This window comes from Corythoichthys intestinalis, chromosome 8 (genome assembly GCF_030265065.1).
Source record: "Corythoichthys intestinalis isolate RoL2023-P3 chromosome 8, ASM3026506v1, whole genome shotgun sequence".
In the NCBI taxonomy this organism is placed as follows: Eukaryota; Metazoa; Chordata; class Actinopteri; order Syngnathiformes; family Syngnathidae; genus Corythoichthys; species Corythoichthys intestinalis.
The window spans coordinates 16,372,323-16,394,571 of NC_080402.1; the positions used below are offsets into that span (position 1 = coordinate 16,372,323).

At 38.8% G+C, this 22,249-nt stretch overlaps 1 protein-coding gene across 7 annotated transcripts in view; it reads left to right on the plus strand.

The window, feature by feature from the left end:
• Window positions 1-15,270, plus strand: part of epn3b (epsin 3b) — a 32,259-nt gene extending 16,989 nt beyond the window's left edge. For 5 of the 7 annotated variants that reach the window (XM_057844739.1, XM_057844740.1, XM_057844743.1 and 2 more), the window contains exons 7-11: window positions 2,340-2,426; window positions 4,846-4,966; window positions 5,090-5,212; window positions 5,298-5,387; window positions 11,266-15,270. In XM_057844739.1, coding sequence (XP_057700722.1) covers window positions 2,340-2,426; window positions 4,846-4,966; window positions 5,090-5,212; window positions 5,298-5,387; window positions 11,266-11,924 — 1,080 coding nt within the window. In that variant the 3' untranslated portion in view covers window positions 11,925-15,270. The remainder of the gene's footprint in view (window positions 1-2,339; window positions 2,427-4,845; window positions 4,967-5,089; window positions 5,213-5,297; window positions 5,388-11,265) is intronic. The other 2 variants (XM_057844745.1, XM_057844746.1) reach the window with 1 other exon arrangement.
• The last annotated feature ends 6,979 nt before the right edge of the window (window positions 15,271-22,249 follow it).

A 22,249-nucleotide genomic window follows, 5' to 3' on the forward strand; every position in this document is an offset into this window, starting at 1 on the left:
AGTGTAGTAGTAACTATGTGTGTTCACCCATTTTATAATGTATTTGAATTCATTGTTTTATCTATGCACCATGAGTTTGGGTTGTTTGGTGATTTATGGAGGATGTTTACTACCAGTTTCGCGACATAAAAATCAGTTTATAATCTAGCACTATCCGTTGGCATTTTATTCTTTTCAAGGAAGTTGGAAAGCAACCATTACACATTTTGTTTATTGTCTGAGGGAGATTTCACTGACTCTAAATTCAACAGTGCAGTATCAATTTACACAAAAAACAGCAAATAGGTTCAATTCGATTCAATTCAATTTTATTTGTATAACCCTAAATCACAACAAGGTTGTCTCAAAGGGCTTTGCAGAGGCAATATGATACACATTCAGAAACAGCAAATGAAGTAAACAAAGATTAATAAATAAAGTTCAAGTCCTGGCATCCCCCATCCTTGGACCCTCCATGTCAGCAAGGAAAAACTCCAAAAACTCCAAGCTCGTTGGGAGAAAATGAGAAACCTTGGGGAGTACCACAGTCAGGAGAGATCCACTCCCAGGACGGATAGACAGGATGCACCAGGACTGCTAATGGAAATTAGCATACGGGGTTACAGTCTGTAAAGGTGCAGTAGAGTAAAGGAACAAAAAGAGGTCCATCTAGCCAGATGAGACGGGGGTGGCAACGAGGACGTCCATCCAGACAGGGGTCAGGATAGTCAAGGAGGCTGCAGCTGAAAAGTAGCACCTCCCCAGAGGGGAGGGAGGAAATGGGACACCGGGTGACTAGTGATGAAGAGACTAGTTAACTAGATATTAACATTGGAAAATAGAAATAAAGTAAGACAAGTGGGAGGTAGAGTGAGAAAAAGGAGATAGAACTCAGTGGCTGTACTTCCCCTAGCATTATAGCTTCTAGTGCAGTTTAGACTGAACTGTGAGTCTAATCCGACTTCAACTAGCCTGACCATAAGCTTTGTCGAATAGGAACGTTTTTAATCTAATCTTAAATGTGCAGACTGTCTCGGCTTCTTTAATAGTAGCTGGAAGCCGATTCCATAAAACAGGCTTGGTGGCTAAAGGCTCTAGCTCCGACAGTACTTTTAGAAACCCTGGGAACTACTATAGGTGTCTACAATATGTTAATAATTCTAATAATAATTAATTAATAATTCAGCCTACGGTAAGAGGTGAAAGTGGCTAGACTTTCTTGCTGGAACTCCTTGACAAAGTTCGGCATGGAGCCCTTTTTTATTTTTATTATTATTATTATTTTTTATTTTTATTTTTTTTTTTTTGGGGGGGGGGTTGAAGAGGGGCATAAACCTCCTAAAACAACCGACATGCAAAAAACGGTTTTTGCACAGTTATAAATATAACGCTCAACTAGAAATTGCAATTCCTAGAGAAATTACGATGGGATCAATCAGGTCACTTCCTGTTGATTTGGGGACATTTGGCGGACATGTCTTGTTGATATCTATTTGGTGGACAGGTCCTGTTGATATCAGGTAACTTCCTGTTAATCTGAGGACATTTTGGGGTCACTTCCTGTTGATTTGGAGAAATTTTGGGGACAAGTTCTGTTGATATCAGGTCACAGAATGTCAAGGAGCTGTAATGGTAAATGGTAAAAAATCATAAAAACATGTTTTCTTGCCATTGAAAATGAATGGGAAATTTGGACGTACATGGCTGTCAATGGCGTCCCCTTAGAAATGAATGGGAGAGTTTTTGGTGAGTTTTGGGGGAACTATACATTTTTGCCAAATTCTGTATACAAAATGTATGCCCTGTTCCATTCCGGAATTTTAAAAATCTATTTTATCAAAAATTTTAGGACAAGTAGCATTTTGAAATTTTTATGTTTAAACAAAAAAATTTCACATTTACGGGCGAACATCAAATATTTGTGGGTTTTTTCGAAAAATTCCTTGCGTCGCGCGAAAATTTCGGTCATTTTGGTGATGGTCAGTCAAACGGTTTGGGCTGTGCGGTGCACCAAAAAACGCCATTCAAAAAAATATATAAAGCAATTTTACAAAACAGGCCTTTGCCTTGCAAAGCCCCACCTAATTCAACACAACAGGTTTCACACACAAGGTGTTAGCACGTTCCGCTCACAGTTTTCAGAGATCAACGGTTCAATCCTGGGCTCATATTTCGGGAACAAAGCACCGTTGCACCCAGTTCCGGCCCTAAATCTCTCACCGGAACTGCATTCCGGACCATTCTGGCCCACTTTCACCATTGCCTACAGTCCAGGAAATAATTGTCATCATCAGTAAAGTTTAAACGTTTTTCATAAAGCACTTTGCAGTATATTCTCACTGATTATTTCTCCCCCGCAGGAGCAGCGCTGTCGCCAAGGAGACGAGTCGCTCCTAAAAAAGGTCCTGAATGAGAGCAGGAGAGCCAGCCAGTCAGGGCCACCGGAGGTGAGTATGAAAACATTCGTGCAGCCTTGTGTGCTCGAAAGTGATATGAGGCAAAAAGACATAGATCAGCATAATGAGAGCGAAAGGTGGGAAAGGAGAAAGAGGTGCCTGCTGAATGATAACATGTTTGTCTAGTCTAACCTTGAGCCCAACGTGACATTTCCCTCAACATGATCTCCTTATCTGGTTGCACAGAAGCGCCTATTCCCATTGGCCTGTTGACAAGCCAATCAGGCTCATTTGATGTGCACATTGGTTACTTTAGTCCCTCTGCTTATAGCTGCTGCAAACATCTTTACTGCAGAGATTCATCTTGACCAAGAGTCCACTTTGCTCTAGCAATCAATTGTTGGGGCTCCCAGCCAAAAAGTCGCCACGTTGTGCTCAATTGCCTCATCACCATGTGCATAATTTGTAAGGTTACCGATGAAGTGCAGATGTGGACATTGATTTTCAGCAATAGACCTACATTGGGGCAAATAAGTATTTAGTCAACCATGAATTGAGCAAGTTCTCCCACTTGAAAATATTAGAGAGGCCTGTAATTGTCAACATGGGTAAACCTCAACCATGAGAGACAGAATGTGGAAAAAAAAAAAACAGAAAATCACATTGTTTGATTTGTAAAGAATTTATTTGCAAATCATGGTGGAAAATAAGTATTTGGTCTCTAGACCCCAATCACCAACGTCGCACAATCACGTGATCGCTGGATTGTCCGTCATTTTGTGTCCGTATTGTCAATGATCGTAGTTTCTAAAGGTGGATTCACTTGCAAATTATGGAAGCCCCGGTGCTTTCAGATGCTGTAAACTCATTGGATGATTTGCATAAAAGCCATTATTTGGAAAAGCTTCGGTCGATCCAGTCGCCAGATCCATATTTGATGCCCAAACCGATGTTCAATTAATTGTTTAAGTTGACATAACTCCTAACTAATTTGTGTGTGCGCGCTCCCACGGCCATGGGACACAATTTTTGACGGGGGTAACAACATTGGCAAGACACCGGTGATAGCTCTGTTGTACAATTAGCGCGTTAGTAGGACAAATTGAAACTCCGCTCACCATTTTGACGGTGGTCTCTAGCGATTCATGGTCCACATTTTCAATCCTTTACTCTTGCTCAATAGTTGTTGTCGCTTTGAAAGCTTAGGTTTGAAAAAAATACGTACATCTATCTCGCCTCTTTGGTTCAAAATATAATTTTGACGAATTATAAAAATATCTTTTTATTTATTTATTTTTTTTTCATTTTTGTTGTTTCTTTAATTGCTTTACAACTTTTATCGACAATATTTTACCGGTAGTAGATGTCAGGCAGAGACGGCGAAGACAGCGGGTCGAAAAATATCGATTTAGGCATCAAATATGGATCTGGCGAATGGATCGACCGAAGATTTTCCACATAACGCCTTTTATGCAATACATCCAATGAGTTTACAGCATCTGAAAGCACCGGGGCTTCCATGAATTGCACTATAAATTGCACGATAAATTGAGACCAGAATACGGACACACAATGACGGACAATATGGCGGTACAATAAAGCGACACGTCATTGTGTGACGTTGGTGAGTGGGGTCTATAGGAGAGTCAATTACATGCAATGACACTTTGCGGCCACCAGGGGAGGGCTTGGCCCCCAGGCCCCCTTTAAACTCCGCTTATGCCCTTGGTTATATTTATATTACCCCAAAAAGTTGACGGTTCCACCAAAAACTGACATATTTGGACAAAAAACCAACAACCTTCAATTACAATGGCACAGTCTACCTAACATTGCTCATTCAATCATCATTGGAACTGATTAGCACTCACAACTCTGCATTCACTACCATTGATTTTCAACTCGGACACAGAAAAAAACAATCAAATCTTCATCGGTGGACCCATTAAAAAGATCTCAACAGGACTATTTTTGACTAAAAATAACAGGAATTGACCCAGAAATGCCTCTAAATCAGAATGAAATGTTTCAGAATCTACTACAGTTGAACCACCGCCATGAAAGCGTTCCCACGTAATTTCTCTACAAATTACGTTCTCTAGCTTTCACTGGGATGAGGATTGTAATAATCATCATGATGGCAATGATGATACTGCTTCTCCCAGTTCGTTGTATGTCACTGTCCTTTTGTGTGATGCTCAGTATGCATGTTTCTCAAAAAAGCGTTAGTGCCATCCTTACCTGTTTGTCACATTTTTTGAAGTGGACAAAAAAAAAAACTACCACACTTTTAATTCACCATGTTATTTAGAGTAAATCCATAGCAGTGTAAAACAGTACAGAAACCCAATGTTGCATTTTGCATATGTTCTCTGTGGCATATATAACATTTTACGCGTGCATATTAACTACAAAACATTCTATTTGTTTTCCTAATATACAAAAAAATGCTTTGTTATTGCTCCTGTAGTCAACCATGGACCTAGTAGACTTATTTGGCACAACCTCTGAGAGGCCACCTCCACTTGAAGACCCTTGGGACTATGCTCCAGCTTCAGTTAATGCTACTTCTGACCCATGGAATTCTGTAGGTGAGCGTCTTACCAAAACCACTCATACTAAAGTGAGCGGTTAATTTAATCATGTTTCAAAAAGCACTTGCCGTATGTGCTGCAAAGCAAAACCTTTTTTGTTATCTGTGTTGACGACTTCAGCCCCATGCTCGGATGCTCCTAATCCTTGGGCTCCCTGTGCCAATTCACGCAGAGAGTTGTGGGAGGCGGCGCCTGCTTACAGCCCTGCAGTCAATCACAATTGGGACAGAACCTCTGAGCGCGGTATCTTCCAGAATAACCTGCTCATTTGTTAGCCACCTTTTAATTCTAACATGAAAGTATACGGGCTGTATTTCATAACATACAGATGGAGCATATCAAGTCAGTGCGCATGGAGAGGAGAGGCTTCAGCAGGAAGTTCATCAGCTGTGTTCTCCTCAGCCAGCTAGTCCTACAGGTAAAACAAATGACAAGCAAAATCTTGGGCTCTGGGATTTGAGTTTTATACACTTTATTACATTGTACCATTGTACACTTTTATTTTCATTACCCATTCTTAGTCTTTGTCCTTATTACAGTGAATAGCATGGGTTGAATATATACAGTATATAAAAATAATTTTAGTATTACGGTTCCGTTCAAAACATGAGACAATCTAAAGACTAAGGACATCACAAGCCAAATGTTACCTAATTTCTGTTGTACCGTATTTTTCGGACTACAAGTCGCACCTGAGTATAAGTCGCACCCGCCATAAAATGCCCAACGAAGAGAAAAAAAACATATATAAGTCGCACCGGAGGATAAGTCACATTTTTGGGGGAAATTTACTTGCTAAAATCCAACACATGAAACAGATATGTCATCTTGAAAGGCAATTTAATATAAAAAATTAGGGGTGTCAATCGATTAAAATTTTTAATCGAGTTAATTACAGCTTAAAAATTAATTAATCGTAATTAATCGCAATTAATCGCAATTTAAACCATCTATAAAATATGCCATATTTTTCTGTAAATTATTGTGGGAATGGAAAGATAAGACACAAGATGGATATACAGTATGTTGCTCCTGGTGCTGCGTCACCAGTAGGTGGATGGCGAGATAGTGTAAAGCGCTTTGAGCACCTTGAAAGGTGGAAAAGTGCTATATAAGTATATCACCATTTATACATTGAACATACGGTGCATAAGTACTGTATTTCTCTATTATAACAATAAATCAACAAGATGGCATTACCATTATTAAAATTCTGTTAAAGCGATCCATGGATAGAAAGACTTGGAGTTCTTAAAAGATAAATGTTAGTAGTTATAGAAAATTTATATTAAAACCCCTCTTCATGTTTTCGTTTTAATAAAATTTGTAAAATTTTCAATCAAAAAATAAACTAGTAGCCCGCCATTGTTGATGTCAATAATTACTTACACAATGCTCATGGGTGCTGCAGCCTATAAAATCATCGCACCCAAGCGCCAGCAGAGAGCGGCAAAACTCCGAAAAACACAAGTACACCTTTCACTGTGCTGTCATTTTAATCTGTTTGAGGGGGGCATTTGTGCGTTAATTGCGTCAAATATTTTAACGGGATTAATTTAAAAAATTAATTACCGCTCGGTAATGCGATAATTTTGACAGCCCTAATAAAAATACAATAGAGAACAACATGCTGAATAAGTGTATAGTGTACAGTGTATGAACAACGAAATGCAAATATATTGTCCTCACCAAGACGCTACGGCTCGGTCCTGGCTATACAGCGAGCTAAACTCCCAAATGATGATGCTGGACGTTCGTATAATTTTCTGAATCAATTTCGTCCTTGATACCAAACAGGTTCGCATCAATGTAAATAAATGAGAATTAGGTGCTATTACAGCAATGACACAAACGGTTAGCATGCGTTCGCTAGCATTAGCACATCGTTCAACAACACAACTGGCTATAAGTGTCCGATCGCGGGCGGAAAACACACAACAACAACAAAAAAGATGATGCACACAGAAGTTGCCTCTGTCGAAATATTTTACAAGCATAAACAATGAACGTAGGTCTCTCTCTCTCGCTCTTTCTCGCTCTCTCTCTCTCTCTCGCTCAGATACGCTGCGTAGCTGTCCGTCTTCTGGCATGTGAGCACTCTTTTTTGCGTAAACAAGTGCGAGTGCGCCCCAACGTTGGCGTGAAAGCGCTACAAACTAAAAGCATGCATTTCTATATAAAAAAGTCAATAACACAATTGAACACACATTGTCAAAGGCAGAACACAAATGTGGCCATAGCTATTGAGAGTTATTGCGATAACTACAGCATAAAGAACATGCTAACAAGTTTACCAAACCATCAGTGTCATTCCAAAACACCAAAATAACATGTGAAATGATATTATAATGTGTTAATATTTAACACATTAGTCGCTCCTGAGTATAAGTCGCACCCCCAGCCAAACTATGAAAAAAACTGCGATTTATAGTCCGAAAAATACGGTAGTAATTAGAGATGTTGATCGGGTCCGATCACGTCATGTTCAAAGAATCGGATTCAGCAAAAAAATATCGGCCATGGCTTTTTTTGATATATGTATTTTTTTAATTAAATCGTTTTCTAATTGTATTTAGCGCTACAAACATAATATGTTACACTCATCCAGAGTCTTTAGTTTAGGCTTAAGGTAGGGTTATCAAATTTATCCCGATAACTGCGGTAATTAATTTTTTAAAAAATGTATCACGTTAAAATATTTAACGCAATTAATGCATGCGCTGCACGACCCACCCACACATTGTCACGCTCAATCTGTAATGGCACCGTCTTACCTATATAGAGAGATAAAAGCCAGCGTAAAATGAATAGAGTGAATTTTGGCAGCCTTTGGAGCCTTTTTTTAATTGGATAAAGCCTTATAATCCCTCTACCTATCATTAGAAATATCAGGGGAAGCAATGTTGGGAAGCAAGGTAGCAATTGATCTTTTTCTTCACACTTTATGTTATTTCCCAACGAAGAGAAGATATATCAATTGGTAGCACAACGCACAGTCATGGTTCCATTTCCCATCATGAATTTGGGCATGGCTACAGTATCATTTACTGAAAGCTCAATAAATACACTAGATGGCAATATTTAGTCACAATATACAAAGTAACAAGTCTTTCTATCCGTGGATCCCTCTCACAGAAAGAATGTTAATAATGTAAATGCCATCTTGAGGATTTATTGTCATAATAAACAAATATAGTACTTATGTACTGTATGTTGAATGTACATATTCATCCGAGTTTTATTCATTTTTTTTCTTAATGCATTGCCAAAATGTATATGATCGGGAAAAATTATCGGGAATGATTGGAGTTGAATCGGGAGCAAAAAAAACAATCGGATCCGGAAATATCGGGATCGGCAGATACTCAAACTAAAACGATCGGGATCGGATCGGGAGCAAAAAAACAAGATCAGAACAATCCTAGTAGTAATCATTTAGATTAGAAGATTTCTTTATAGACCATCAAAATGAGTGGCAGATACTGGTCTTTCAATGAAGGGGAAGCTCAAAGTGTGTCCAACTCTGAATGCTTTTTGATGGTGAAGGGTAGGGTAGGGTAGGGAGAGAAACTAGAGTGCCAGAAGTCAAATCTCCAAACACAAGCAGCTACAATCGGAAAAATAAACACCAGAAATAAGCTCAATTTTTCGCTAGACGTTTTTAACAAAGCAATATTCGCTAGGATGATTATGAAAGTTTCCAGTTCAACTCAGAACAACGGAATGATGGATGTTCATTTGACAAGTTCAGTGATTCGCTCATTTTGCTGTCAATCAAAAAACGATTAAGCCTTAGACGGATAATCCAATCATCATTCACAGAAGCAGAGCGTCCGGGCCAGCTGAGCCCTGCCCACTGCCCTTAGACCCCAGAGACGCAGAGGGTCAGATAGGCGGGATAAACCTAGCCTTTAGCCAATGACTCGTCTCGTTTCGCTGTAGTGGAACAATGTTCTGTACTCTCAACTCTGGAGACGCACCACAGTACGCATTGTATAAATGACAAGCAAAACGCATCGTTAACAGTGATAAAAAGTTGAGCATATTGTAGCACATGTTTAGTCAATGACATGTACACACAACAGTATACAGTGTATCACAATAGTGAGAACACCCCTCGAATTTCTGCACATATTGAAGAGGTGGGGGGTCACCCTATTAGTGCTCAGAACATTCGCCGTAATCTACATCAAATTGGTGTGCATGGCTGTCACCCCAGGAGGAAACCTCTTCTGAAGACGGTACACAAGAAAGCCTGCCCGTCTCATCAGACCATAGGACATGGTTCCAGTAATCCATGTGCTTTGTTGACATGTCTTCAGCTAATTGTTTGCGGGCTTTCTTGTGTACCATCTTCAGAAGAGGCTTCCTCCCTGGGTGACAGTCATGCACACCAATTTGATGTAGATTGCGCCGTATGGTCTGAGCACTAACAGGCTGACCCCCCACCTCTTCAGACTCTGCAGCAATGCTGACAGCACTCCCTGTAACGAGTCACATGACATTTTGGAGGGAAAATAACAAGCAGTACTCAATTTGGACATTTGGGGATGTACGTAGTTTCTAAGGGGTGTACTCTTATTTTGTTGCCGGGGGGGTTAGATATTAATGGCTATATTTTGAGTTATTTTGAGGGGGAAATAAATTAACTGTATTATATAAGCTGCAACCAGACTATTTATTGTTTCAAAGTGTCATTTTGTCAGTGTTGTCCTATTATAAGTAAGCTTGAGAACGATAAACCGATACAATCGGATATCTGGTTTTACAGGCGAGAGATACAGTTGTATCGATAGTAAACTTACCATTCGACAGTAATTAGCCATTAAATATTCAATGAACCGATAGTAGAGATAGAATTCGGCTATCGCGAGCACAAGAATCGGCTTCTAATGCCTAGTTCAATCCATTGCTTAATATGATAATAATTTAGCTTTTACCTCACATGCTGCGCTTGTGTCATTCACCACACAGCGCACTTAGATTGTGACTGCCGTCGTGGTTGCCTCAACTTCCCATTCATTTCGGCAGAACCGCTAGTAAGGTAGTCGCCGTCATTACCCGATCGTCACGGGCGTGTCATAACAACGCGAGAGCTAACAAAACCACTGTAACGCACGCTCCGTAGCGTTTTCTTCACAGCCCAAAACGAAACTAGTAGTGGCAACCAAGCAACATGCTAAAACAATGGACAGTTTGCGCACCACGCCAGCGACGTGCAGCGATTGATTTTCAACGCACCCAGGAAAACAAAAGTCGGACTTTGAAGTGATGAAGGCAGCCAGATCTGTTCGCATGGGACAGAGCTAGTGTGAAGCGGTACAGAGATCGTGAGTTTTTAACCCTGAAAAATAACCCACTACAATGGTGGAAAGAGCAGCACGATCTGCAGGAGATATTGTTTCCACGAAACGCAGTCTATTTAAACATGAACATGTGGATCAGTTGAGCTTCCTATAAATAAAATTTTTAAAAAATGTGGAAGCACAGGCATAAGTGAATGACTTTACTGTGTATAAGGTTAAAGTAATGATTATAGACCTGTCTGTCTAAAATGCCATGTTTTTATTCCCCCAGTTATACCAGTGGTAAAGCATAATTTATTATTTATGATAACACTAAGAGGTTTAATTCTTTTTTTCAAGAGCTGCTGCATATAATATTTTTTGCTTGTAAGATGTTTACGTTGAAAGTTTGAACTTAAATTACTTACCTATTGTGTTCAAAACACCAGGAAATGCAGTAATTAAATTACTGCACTTTATTGTTGTCTGTCACTGGAGTTTTATTTTATTATCAATCCCATCAATCCCACCACCAAAAAATGTGGTCTTTTTTATATTTTTAAAATACTGTACGAACACACACAACAAATGTTTACTATCGTATCGTCTTCACTCTGTATCGAACCGTATCCTTCTTAAACTGTATCGAATCGTATCGAATCGCTCGGCCTTAAAAATATTGTTTTTTTTATCGAATTGTAACCTGTGTATCTAGATACATATCGAATCGGGTTCATGCCAGAGATTCCCAACCCTACTTAAAAGATTCTTAAATATCTGCAGAAATGAGAGGGGCGTACTCACTTTTGTGATATACTGTACATTTGATTAATTATATTTTGACATTTTGGGGAGAACTGAACTCCCCTTGCATTCTTAGAGCAATTGTCTCTGATCAAAATGTTTACAATTAACATATTTTACTGTGGTTTGTATTAAAAAAAATCTTTTTAGATAAGTTTTTTTTTTTTTTTTCTCTTCCATTTCTCTTCATAATGACACTCTTTGCAGATTCTGAGCTTCGTATGTCAGCAGACATGTTCTCTGGAGCAGATTTCACCATAGACCCATTCAGGAATGAAGCACCGGTCAGACCACAAGTAAATGGACGGGACTCTGCCAGTCCGGAAATGTTTGATCTATCGCGCCTCGCACCCGCTTTAAACACTGTGACACGTTCGTGTCGGACCCCGGAGGCCTTCCTCGGACCTACGGGTGCCTCATTGGTCAATTTGGATGCACTGATAACTCCAAACCCAGCAAGCAAGTTGCAGAGCAACCCCTTCCTCTCAGGTATAAGAGTCTATAGAACCTACAAGAATAGAAAACACAATGGAAATTGCATTCTAACCAGCAAATTGCCACCCATAGGTCTGAATGCTCCATCTCCCACCAATCCCTTCCACTGTGACCAGCCTCGCCTTACCCTCAACCAAATGCGTCCATCATCTACATCTCCACTCCCTCCGCACATGCTCCCCTACAGTCCGTCACTTCCACTCCCTCTCACCCACAGGGGGGCAGCCCTTCCCTCCTCACACACCCAACCAGCCTCCAGAATTACGGACATTCCCTCAGACCTCCCCCAACCTCTGGTCCCGCTCTCTCCTCGGCCGATTACTCGCATTCAACCCCAAGCACAGACACAAAACCACAACCCATTTCTCTGAGATTATATTTGCTTTTTCTATTTGCACACTCCTGACAACAACATGAGCCTGAAACAGAGTGAAGATCTTGATTAATGTTTTTGTGCACACATGAAATGACTCAAACTTGGACTGGATGTATTTGTGTCTGCCAAAAGACACATCAGCTGCTATTCTGTATGTCACCGCACCTGAACTCTTGAAGAAATGCATTCACACGGATCCGTAACAGTATTAATGTCGCCGAGAAGTTAAAACTTGCGAATGCAGCCCTGCAATAAATACCCTCATGAGGATCATCTCATCATCTAAGATGTACTGTCTGTCACTGACTCAAATTCACATGAGCGGATTGACGATTACAGGCAAATCAAGAGCACTGCTAATTAAAGACTTATCAGAATCCTGATGAAGGGAAAATTTATTGCTCGAGCGCTATGTTGAACAATACCAAATGAACAGAAGTTAACACTGCATTATGTACAGTTATGTATGTATTGTAACAGAGAGCACATTTTTCAGCAAGCATGTGTGAGTGTTCACATCTATACATAAAGGGTGTAACGGTACATGTATTTGTGTTGAACCGTTTCGGTATGTGGTGCACGGTTCGGAACGGAGGGGTACCGAACGAGTTTCTGACGTAATATAACCCTTACTTTTCGAGGGTGTGAGTCGATCGGGTTACAGTTTCTTTGTGTAGATTATATTTACTCCGTCTTCTCTACTACAATGAGGACCAACACTGTAGGACAGTATTAGGCTCGAGCGTATGACGTGGCACTCGCGATGTTTCCGCCCCTATCGCCATGTTGGAAGCAGGAAGTTCGGTGTCAGAACTCGGGAAACATAAACAGTGAGGCATTTCGACATAGGTCGCTCTTTAAAAATGGTTGGAAATTATTGTTCGGTAAAGAATTGCAACAACCAATCGAATAGAAAGGAGAATGTACAGCTCGACAGAACCCGACTGAGTTTCTTCTGGATCCCTACGTGGAGAAAAGGCGAGGAAAACGTCATATCTGAACTTAACACGTTGAAGAATGGCATGGGAACATTGAGCACTGTTTTCCAAAACACAGCATTGATTTGTCACTTAACGATCACAGCTTAGCACAGCACAAATTCAGATGTTCATGACAATGAAAATGTAAACACACATTGCCTACCTTTGCAAGAACATGGTGTTGCCGTTTGCTACGGTCATAATGTGCAGGTCCTGCACCCATCCGCAGCAAAACTGTTCGTAGCTTTGTAGCGATTTGTGGTTTCGGAATTGCTGATGAGTGTAGTAACTTACACTAAATACAGCATGATGTCCATTTCGCGTAGTGGTGGAAGCTTGTCGACATCTTTATTCCATTTGTGTTCGGCTTGCTCGTAAGGGTCAACATTGTTCACATCCTTAAGTTTGCTCACATATCTGTCCTTCGCTGTGGTAACAAGTTTGTCTCTGTATCGAACTGGCAAATTTTCCTAATTTTTTTCCATCTTTGGCACTCTTAGTTGAATTGTATTTGCCGTTTTAAGTGTAAATGTCCCGTGATACAGACGTGCTTCCAATATGGCTGTTGTCGCAAATCTCGCATGATCCCGTGATGCTGTGACGTGAAAGCTCGAGCCTAATATAACCCAGAAACGTCAAAGGCACGACAACGTGGCCGCCAATGTACACCAGTCGCAGTGCGGCCGCGTGTTCGACTCGTCCCAGAAGCGGCTCACGACGTACGTGAAAAGAATGGCAGAGTTTATTATTTGACGCGAGACGCGACGCTCCTGCGTCAATACTACTACTGGTAGCTAGGATCGGGCAGACCGGAAGTCACTCGTGTAAAAATATGGTGGATCCGGTCGATTTTCAAAGTAATATGCAATCGTAACCCACTTTTTGAGTCCATCAGATCTCTTGAGTGGTAGATCGGGGGACAGTTGACTTGTCTTTATTGATTTACTGCTGTCTTCTCTGCTATAATAATAACCAACACGGCCCCGTGTTCAGTACAAAACCCTCCTACCACAACAAAACAAGTAGGAACTAATATTCACATAGGAACTAAACTAAATTGAAATGAGCTAAAACACCTGTATTTTACAGTAAATAATAAGAATAATACACAGATCCTGCTTACACAATTTACCAATTTCTGTGTGGCGCTTTAACTTGAAAAAATCGACCAATAAAGCTTTTGAAAACCATTCATCAGAACAAAAAAATGATTCATTGAGGCATTTCATTTGTAAAATACATGTTAAAATCTTTGTCATTGGGATTGCTTTTCTCATTAGCACAGGACTTCTTTTTTGTTCTTTCTTTCAGAAAGAAAGCTGACCAATACGCGGGGTCTGAAAGGCAAATTGTTGTTGGATTATCTTAAAATACCCGCTACTTTTTGAGCAGAATTCTAGCTTTGTCTAGGCTAATGTTTCTATTGTTGAAAGCACAAAGGTGTGTAATAAACAATTAGCACATTTATATTTTGCATTTTGTTTTCTTACTATACCGAAAATGAACCGAACGGTGACCTCAAAACCGAGGTATGTACCGAACCGAGATTTTTGTGTACCGTTACACCCCTACTATACGTACCGTACATACATGATCTATGACACCATTTTCTCGATTGTTTATTTTGATGAAGTTGGGACTAAGTTAGTTGGACTTAGTTCTATATTTGCTGCTTCACCGACAAAAGAATGCACCCCCAACTACTCCGAGGAGACACCACTTGCTGAAACGCATTTTTCACATGTTATGTCGTGAACTTAATTGAACCATGTGCAACACCTGATTCCAACGCCTTCCCAGACAAAAAGCTCTGATTTCCCCAAAAGATCACAAATTCTGTATGTTGTCAATGGTGCACTTAACATTGAGCCTCTTAAATTTGAGGTATTCTGCTTAAAATGTTATTCAAAGTGACATAGATAAACAATCATGGAACTTAAAAGGTTTTGGACAAAATGTATACACCTCAATAAAATTTAACAGAAAATGTAATGTATTGCTGTAGTCAAGTGGTGTTACCAGGATACCAGGTGTGGGTGGGCATTAGTCTTACCCACAAATCTACAAAGCTCAAGTAGGTAGAAGTCCAGAGTAGGGCTACTTGCCTCAAAACAGCGTAGGGCTAACTGCCTTAAAACATCTCCTTGAGATAACTGTTGTTGTGAATTGGTCTAAAGAAATTAAATTTGATTTGATTTTATTTGACTTAGAACACATCCATAATTGAACAGTATGGACATGCAGGTGACAATGTTTTTTTAGGTAATCTTTTGTTGTTCCTCGGTTTTATCATTATTATTATTATAGTTATTCTTTGTATCACAGCCCCTTTTAGCTCAATTTGACCCCTTAGAATGCTTCAAAATGCACCAAAATCGGCAGGCAGGTCAAGACAGGTGCAATCTTTGAACAGTGTAAAGACAAATTCCAAATACACTATGTAGCGCCCCCTAGCAGTCATTCTTTTTCCCGCCGACGCTTTGAGCCCTACTTTGACCCCATCAGAATGCTTCAAAACTCACCAAACTCAACAGCCAGGTGAACACTGAAAAAAAATTGATAAAATGTGAAAAAATATTTAAAAAATTAAAAAATTCAAAATATGCGTAAATGTGTGTAGCGCCCCCTAGGAACAAAACCAACATTTTTTTTTGGGTGAAAGGTGAAAGAGGAGGTAACAGCGCAAAGGTTAAAAACTTAGAACACATCATTTACTATATGAATGGGATGCCATATGCGGTGCCCAGACTGCCGTTAGTACTACATCTAGTTTTCTTTGGGTGGGCAGAGCGTGTCCGTGGATGGGCACTGCCCCCCCCCCCACCCCACCCCCACCCCGTTAACGCCCCTGGCTCTAGTTATATTCAGAAATTGGAGCTAACGGACTCATTGAACGGGGGGGAATACTTTTCAGAAAGCCTACATAGTATCAGCAAAACAAAAAATATTAAATAAAATCATGAAATATTTAATGTTATATGGAGTGAATCAGGGTTTCTCTATAAGCAGTACACGGAATTGAAATTCTTTTTGGCTCATCTGTTATTTAATTATTTCTTGGATGGCGATCAGAGTAGAATAGCATCACTGTGCAGCAAGGGTGTAGGTTTGCATAGGGATGGTAGGGACATAACATTAGCAACTTTTCAGGATGCTCAAATTGTACCCACCAACTTTTAAGCAACCTTATTTGCGTTACATAATGAGTTCAGTTATATAGGTAATTTAGATTGTCTTCCTATATGTTGTTAGGATAGAATTGACCCTACCCAGTGTTGTTAATCTTACTTTAAAAAAGTAATTAATTACAGTCACAAATTACTTCTTCCAAAAAGTAATTGCGTTAGTAACTCAGTTACCTGAATGTAAGAGTAATTAGTTACTTGGCAAAGTAACTGGTGATAATTTTCATGTTTTCTTTCTAAAAAAAAATTAATTAATTTAAAAAAAAAAAAAAAACAATAAAAATAAAATAAATAAAAACAGGTCACACAATGTGAAGTTTAAAGGGTTTTTGGGACAATTGGCCCTAGCCCAATTCTTTACCCTAAACTTAACTAGACACAGGGGTATTGCGGATATTGCGATAACTATACAGTAACATTTGCTACGTGTGGAAGTCATTTAATGTTGTGAATCAACCGTTAAAGTTGTTAAAATTACTCGTGTTATTGTATTAGTTTCCTTCTGTATACTTTCGACATGTGCAAGTTTAAAAACTGTTTCATCATTTAAAGATAGATTTAAGCCAAAATTTTGCCGATTTAGGAGCATTTTAGATTTTTTAAAAAAGTTACTTAGGTTCTCTAGGAAGGTTCTCTACAACACAGCATTCCTGAGAAGTCTGCTGCTTTACGATGGCGGCTGTTTAGTAACACATGTAATTCTTTATACATGTTGCTAATGCCGCCGTGTCTAGTCATTTGCATCTAGTTAGTATTATATGTGATATCTACCGTAGCATCATGTGGGCGTAGTTTGTAGGCTATCGGCTACAGTCAGGGATTATTGGAGCTACCTTGCATCGCGTTTGCAACGGCGTCACAACGCCCTTGCCTCCTCCCCACTCCTGCTCTGCTCTCTCGTCTCCATGAGTCCGTCTCCCTTTTCTCGCGTCATTCTACCAACATAGTAACACATAGTAACGCACGCCTTTCCCGCCTAAGTAAGGGTTACGGCGTTGCCAAGATGAGAAAAGTAATTAATTAGATTACTCACTACTGAGAAAAACAATGCCATTAGTAACGTCATTGTATTCTAACGCCGTTATTAACAACACTGTCACTGACCCTACCGTTATTAAGTGAATCATTTTCATTATGTCCAGAATGACATTCACCCCTTTTGACTTGCTGAATGTGCCGGTCCAATTTTCCCCCTCAAATGCACGTTTGATTGGCTGATGACTTACATTTATTTAAAATGCATTTATTCTACTCTTTTTCTACATTATTTAAAATATTTTTATCTGCAGCCTATACAGACATTTTTTTCCTAGATAATCATTCATTAATCATAATCTAGGTAAAGAGTTTTCATTTTTTGTTGAGTTTGGCTGTGCTTGTGAATAAAAGCAGTTTTACCAGAAGGAAGGATTTTTATTTATTTTTGTTATACAATTACTCAGTTTTTTTTTTTTTTTTTTCAGTTATATTTAATTAATTTATCTAGACAGACAATGTCAAGTTGTCTTAAGACAAATGTTTATTTTTTTCATTCCTGGAGAATAAAAAGATTATAAACACATTTGTATTTATCGTGTATGTTAATATAATTTAAATTATGATGAAATATTGCAACTTAAAATTGCTTATGAAATCCATACATTAATTCTGGAAGTTTTCAAAATATTTTTTTTGTAGTTTTTTAAAACAAAGGATTGAATCACCTGAACCAATACCCATGAAAGTTAGTGTAAGTCAATAGATTTATTTTGCATTGATCATTTAGCCCAGGGGTCCCAAAACTACGGCAGCCACATTTGGTCCGGCCCCCTGAACAAAAAAAAAAAAAAATTGTAAAAAAAAAAAAAAAAATTTTTTTTTTTTTTTTTTTTTTTTTCCAATAGAGTTATTTATGTCCTGGCTTTTTTCTGTGAAGAACTGAGCAATGGTTATTTGGTTATTATCTATTTAATTAATACAGTATTATTATATTATATTATATTATATTATATTATATTATATTATATTATATTATATTATATTATATTCAGAGGTGCACATAAGTGGTCCGCACATGCGTACTGGACGTAGACAAACGCGCTGGCCCTCAACGGCTTCCATACGCTTTTGCGTACCGATGGCTGACCACTCTATTTGCGGCGAACACGAGAAAATAACTTCTCAAAATGTCGATGAGGCAGGCCACACTGAGTAATTACTTCCGTGTTCCCCCACCCCCGTCAAAAGACAGACAGACGACAGAGACGTCACCGGAGCTACCGAAAAAAAGGACTTTTGCTGAAAAGTGGCTACAGGAGGTACCATGGCTAGAAGCGAATGATGCTCGCACGGAAATGTGCCGTGAGAATCCCAATGTCGCCGATTAGAGCAACGCATTTTATGTAGGGTCAAAGAATTTCAGCCATCCAAATTTTGAAAAGTACAAAAAAAACAGAGAGCATGTGGCAATTAAGCAAACTATCGATGTCAAACAGGACCCCACTCGCCCTATGGACATGTGGCGGAATAGGGCGGAATAAAGGTAATGAACAGCGATATGCACTGACAAACGTGTTTTTGCTCGCATTTTACAAAGCTAAACATGCACGTTCAATGAGGTCTTATGAGGAGGACATCCCACTTTTAAAAAGGCTTGGAGTTAATGTGGGAGCCGCATAATGCCCTTTATTTTGAATTGGTGCTTTTATGTTTATTTCTTTACATTTCACTTCAAAGTAATGGCAATTTTGTTGTGCCAGTTGATGTTAATCAAGCATTAACTGTTAATATAATTAATCAAAGTTAATTGGCTCTAAGTAAAGCTTGTCATAAATTTATGGCATCAGGTGGGTCGGCTCTCAAGCTCAATGAGGACCAAGTCACATCTCCAGGTCCTCCTCTGAGAACCTGGGCAAAAAAAATATATGCACCCCTGATTATATTATATTATATTATATTATATTATATTATATTATATTATATTATATTATATTATATTATATTATATTATATTAAGGGCTGTCAAAGTTATCGCGTTAATGGGCGGTAATTAATTTTTTTCATTAATCACGTTAAAATATTTGACGCAATTAACGCATATGCCCCGTTCAAACAGATTAAAATGACAGCAGTGTCATGTCCACTTGTTACTTGTGTTTTTTGTCTCCCTCTGCTGGCGCTTGGGTGCGACTGATTTTATGCACCATGAGCATTGTGTAATTCTTGACATCAACAATGGTGAGCTACTAGTTAATTTTTTTGATTGAAAATTTTACCAATTTTATTAAAACGAAAACATTAAGAGGGGTTTTAACATAAAATTTCTATAATTTGTACTAAAATCTATCTTTTAAGAACTACAAGTCTTTCTACCCAGGGATTGCTTTGACAGAATATTAATGTTAATGCCATCTTGTTGATTTATTGTTATAATAAACAAATACAGTACTTATGTACAGTATGTTGAATGTATATATCCGTCTTGTGTCTTATCTTTCCATTCCAACAATAATTTACAGAAAAATAAGGCATATTTTAGAGATGTTTGAATTGCGATTAATTAGGATTAATTTTTAAGCTGTGATTAACTCGCTTAAAATTTTTAATCGTTTGACAGCCCTAATTATATTATATTATATTATACTATATTATATCATTTTTATTTTATTTACTTTGGTTCCGTGAAGAATCCAGAAAGGGTTATTTGATTGTGGCTTTCTGAAAAACAATACATTTTTACATTTAGGCACTCCTGCAATCGTCACACTTTTTCTGTTACAAACTGACCCCGGCCCCTCATCAGAGAAGAGAAGGGTTATGTGGCCCTCACAGGAAAAAGTTTGGGGACCCCTGATTTAGCCTATCAAATAAATAGCTTCATATTCGTGAGAAATGTAGCCCTGACCCCTGTTCACCCAATCTGTTTGGTTTTATTAATGTCCCGTCCTCAGCAAAGAGTACATTTAGATTATGCTCTTATATCGTCCGTACCAAAGTTGAGACCAAACCTACGCCCTTGCTGTGTGTGTACTACAGTGGATACGGCTGCAGTTTGAGAGCCATTAGCTGCTATGCATAAGGATCACCACTGGGTTGCAGGGTTGAGCCACTTAACTGATTTTAAATCTAGGCTGTTTATCATAAACTCATATCATCTATCTTTGAGATTGATACTTCTTCACGTGTGGACACACTCAGGAATTGGCAGAATTTCCAGTCTATGTATTTAAAATACGAATTGCAATCGCAAAAGTCTTTTCTGCATGAATAACAAATCCCATTTCTTCTTTTCAAGTCCAAGCTTGAAAAAGTCTATGCATGGAGACACGGCACTCATCCTCCATCTCCTGCAGAAAGAAAAGTGCTGTTCCAGGAAACACTTGAAGCCACCAAATGACATTTTCGCAACGGTAGTTTTTTTTTTTTTTTTTTTTTTTTTAATTATTATCATTGTTATTATTATCTTAACGATTTAATTCCTCATTTTTTTCTATTCCCTTTTTCAACACTATTCAATCAAATCCATTATAGTAACTAAAAATCCTACATTCTCAGATGAGACCACACAAAAAACTTCCCCTTTTCCCAATCCCCAGCATCTGTCTCTGTCAAAAATGGATGGAAGAATCAGGTGCAGTCGAAACCTAAACCGCAACAGCTGCAGCCTTAACTTTTAGATAACGAGATAGTACTATCATAGTGGTTTCATGTTAAGAATGACGTGAACAGACAGTAATGAAGGACTGTGAGAACACTTGCAAGAGATGATTACAAATATTGTGAAATACAGTATATGTAAAGTTACTAGCTACACACCATACATCGGCGAGCACAGTGCCACAACCGAAATTAGATTCACAACAAAAAATATTAACTCCTAACTAGGCATGTGCCGGTATGAGATTCTGACAGTATGATAACCTTACGCCAAAATATTACAGTTTCACGGTATCACTGTATTGCAATTACAGCTGGAAAAATGTGTTACTTTGAGATATCTGGGTTAAAAAAAAACAACTTTCTTTCGATTGAACAGGATTTGTATTTTTTTCAAAATTATTAGCAAATTGGAACATGAGTATAATGTTAAATTAAAATAATCTAATAATCTAAAATAAATAAATAAATCAATAACTGAAATATTCTAAATAAAATTTAAATAAATGCAATCCTTACGGTTAGCCTAAACCCACAGCCATAGCTCAACATTATTACCGTCAGAACAAAAATAATTGAATTATTTTCAATAAACAGCACGTGTGTATGACTCATATCATGGTTACATTATACACACGCTTTCTTTCTCAACACAGACAGTTGCCAGAGATTAAAAAAAAAAAGACACCACGTTTTACCACCGCTAAACACACTAAACACGCTGGAGTTAACTCTTGTAGCTGGTGGGAAACGTTCATGACAGTGTTTACTAACCTTTAATTTTGTATAAATACGAAATCATATTGGAGGTATTGCCTCGTCGGCAGCCACCCTCTGCAAACATGTTTTACATGTCGGTTGGCCCTCCTTCTGCCGTCTGTAACTTTTCTGAAGCTGAAGTATTCCCATACCAGCAATTAAGTTTTTTTCAATGGGGGAGAAAGTTCAGGTGTTTCACCTCCTGCAGCCATCGTGTAGCACAGCTGACTCGCTGACACTGAGCAACAACTGGTGGGGGAGGGTTGAGCCTTGCAGCTGCAAGCGAGAGATTTCTCCCTGCATTTTTGGGACATAAAAAAATAGCTAATACTGTGAGCACAGTATGACGGAACATTTTTGCGGTTTCAAAACCGTGACATTTTCATACCACGGTATACCTTGAAACCGGTCATGTCTACTCCAGTCCTAATACATACTAAAATATGAACAATACTATACTGATACAGTTATTTCATTCTATCTGCTTCTGTCCATCACAATTATTCAAAATTAGACATCTGGTTTGCTTCTTTTGTCGAGGGCCACATTGTAATGGTTTGTCTGGACTCTTGCTGTGTTTAAAAGGCCAAGCTATACTCTAACCGAGCCAAAATTTCTCATTATTACACTTGTCAGGCAGCAAGGCATGAGCGTATATTTCGCAAGTTTGCTTTGTCTTTTGTCCCCTGAAGCTGTTGTTCCTGGCTTGGCTGCAGTCAGAAGGCATATCAAGTTTAAAGGCGCATTCTTATAAGGGTCAG